Source organism: Manihot esculenta, chromosome 9, assembly GCF_001659605.2.
Source record: "Manihot esculenta cultivar AM560-2 chromosome 9, M.esculenta_v8, whole genome shotgun sequence".
Classification (NCBI taxonomy): domain Eukaryota; kingdom Viridiplantae; phylum Streptophyta; class Magnoliopsida; order Malpighiales; family Euphorbiaceae; genus Manihot; species Manihot esculenta.
This window is the reverse complement of record NC_035169.2, coordinates 20,006,622-20,008,971: the sequence shown is the minus strand read 5'-3', so window position 1 is coordinate 20,008,971 and position 2,350 is coordinate 20,006,622. Positions and strand designations below refer to the sequence as shown.

General features: G+C 35.3%; 1 protein-coding gene across 1 annotated transcript in view; it reads right to left on the bottom strand.

Moving 5' to 3' along the window:
* Positions 1-1,463: 1,463 nt before the first annotated feature.
* Positions 1,464-2,350, bottom strand: part of LOC110622548 (CASP-like protein 2B1) — a 65,577-nt gene continuing 64,690 nt past the window's right edge. Inside the window, exon 4 of the mRNA XM_021767098.2 lies at positions 1,464-1,516. Coding sequence (XP_021622790.2) covers position 1,516 — 1 coding nt within the window. The 3' untranslated portion in view covers positions 1,464-1,515. The remainder of the gene's footprint in view (positions 1,517-2,350) is intronic.

Below are 2,350 nucleotides of genomic sequence, written 5' to 3'. Positions count from 1 at the left end.
CTCAACAAGACCAAGAGTATTAACTGAAAGTGCAACTGAAAGCAAGTAACTTAAAACGGAACAAAAATAAAGTGTAATAAAAATAAAAAGGGAGGGCTTGAGATTGATTTGATTAGCAAACTACTGAAAGCAATTAAATGAGCAAGTAATTAAAATAAAAGAAAAATCTAATATGAGAAAAGTCTAGTTGAAGAGATGGATCCACTTTGGTTGTTTGGATTGATCATTGAAACTTACGTTCTCTTGATTGTTTCAATAGATTAGTTATAGAGATGGAAAACGCTTCTCACCACCATGTCTCTCCTTATGATTAAATCAATTAGGGAACGTCCTCTAATGAATTACTAATTAACAAATTGCCAATGAACGTCCTTGGGCCTTAGGCATCAAAATAGAGAGATCCAATCCTAGCTACTCAAACGCATGAGATGTTGCTAGATCATACAATTCCTTAGTTGTTACACCAAGTGTTCTTATGTTTGAATAATTCCAGCAATTACGGACTAAAAATTATCCCAACTAGCAATCAATTACCTTGCAATCAAGAACCAAGTGGCCAATTTGATCAAAACAACAAAGTAACAATGGATTCAAGCACCAAATTATATGAATATTGAACAAACCAAAGACAAATAGTTTATGTTCAGATCTCACAATCCATAAAACAACCTCAGTTTCAACCAATCTTTAACTAGAATTAAAGGTTTCAACCACTCATGACTGAAACAAAACAGAAAATAAAAGGAAAGAACTAGAGAAGATGAACCGAATTAGTGGAGAAGCTTGCTCCTAGCCTTGGCCGAATGGGAGAGATGGAAGGGGATGAATGGATTCTGTCGTGGCTGGCCTTTTAGGAGTCTTTAAATATGTTTCAAGATGCTGATCTAGGGTTTCTTGGCTGTCCATGAGTTTTTAAGAGGCTGCCCAAATTGCCCTTGACTTTTACTTGCACTTTACCTTGCCGCCCATGCACATGTGTGAGGGTGTGGCGTGTGGCTTGTTTTCAATTGCAAGGAGTGGGTCTTTTGGTCTTTGCTTGCTGCCCTAGTGTCTTCAAGATGCTGCCCAAAGTGCCCAAAACTTGCCTTCACACCATTCTTGCCGCCCATGCACAGATAAGGAAGGTGGAGCCTTCCTTTGCAATTTAAATTTTGAATGTGCAAAGCATGTGTGGCATATGTGACTTCTTTGGCTTCTTTGGTAACCTGAATCTTGAAATTCAAAATTTAAATATAAATCTTGAATATTTGAATTTCAAAATACTTTCCTTATTTAACTCTTCTTTCATGGCAACTTGAGACTTGGCTTCTTGAATAAGGAAAAGGCTACTTAGAGATTTGAAATTTGAATTTCAAATTGCTTTAGCTGAATGTTCTTTCCTTCTTTGCCACTTTTCTTATTTAGAACTTTCCTTATTTAGCTTCACTTAATTTCAACTTGGCAGGCTTGCTTCCTTTTGCTCCATTTAAGGCAGTTTTAAGGGTATTTTCTCCAAAATGTCCTTTTTCACTAATTTCTGCAAAATAATATCAAAAGCACTAAATTAAGCAGAAATCATGTAAATAATCGTCAATAATATCAAGACAAAATGGACTAAAATATGCTCTATCAAATACCCCCACACTTAGCCTTTTGCTTGTCCTCAAGCAAATAAACATAGTCAAACAAGCTTTCTTTGCTACTTGATCCTTATTTCCACTTAACCTCTTACTCTAGACACCTATTTTGAATCATTGCAGTGAAGAATATATGCATCAAGGTTACTCACCTTCTTTCCTTGTTTCCCTTTGCTTACCATGGCTAGGATTTGTTTTCCTCAAGAGAGAGATCATACATGCACATATTATTTGTTCAGATAAGACTTTTTCTAGCTTTCAGAGTGACTTGCCCTTACCTTGAAGTACTTTATTCAGCCTTTTTGCACTTTAATCTTGCTTGAAAAAATCACCAACCTTTTGATGCGAAGGTATATATTTTCAGTTGGTCACCTTTCCAAGTGGCTACTAGCTCTGTTCATAGTTTTTCAACCATTGGAACAGTTTTTTTTTTGTGCTTTTGAAGTCTAAGCCTTCGTTGAATTTCTTTCTCTCAATGATTTGGGCAAATCAACACCAATTGCTAAAGTCATGTTAAGTTCATTCACACAATTTTCAATTTATTCTCTCTAATAAGTGTCATCAATATATTTTTCACCATGGCAAGCTCAAAAATTCAATTCAAAAGGCAATTCTCAAACATGAATATAACTCACTGCAATTGATTCAATATAAGTTTAAAAAGTCATCACATCAATGGGGTCATAGAAAGAAAAGCTGATCCAACATAGTTAATCAGTTTGAGTAGAGCAAAT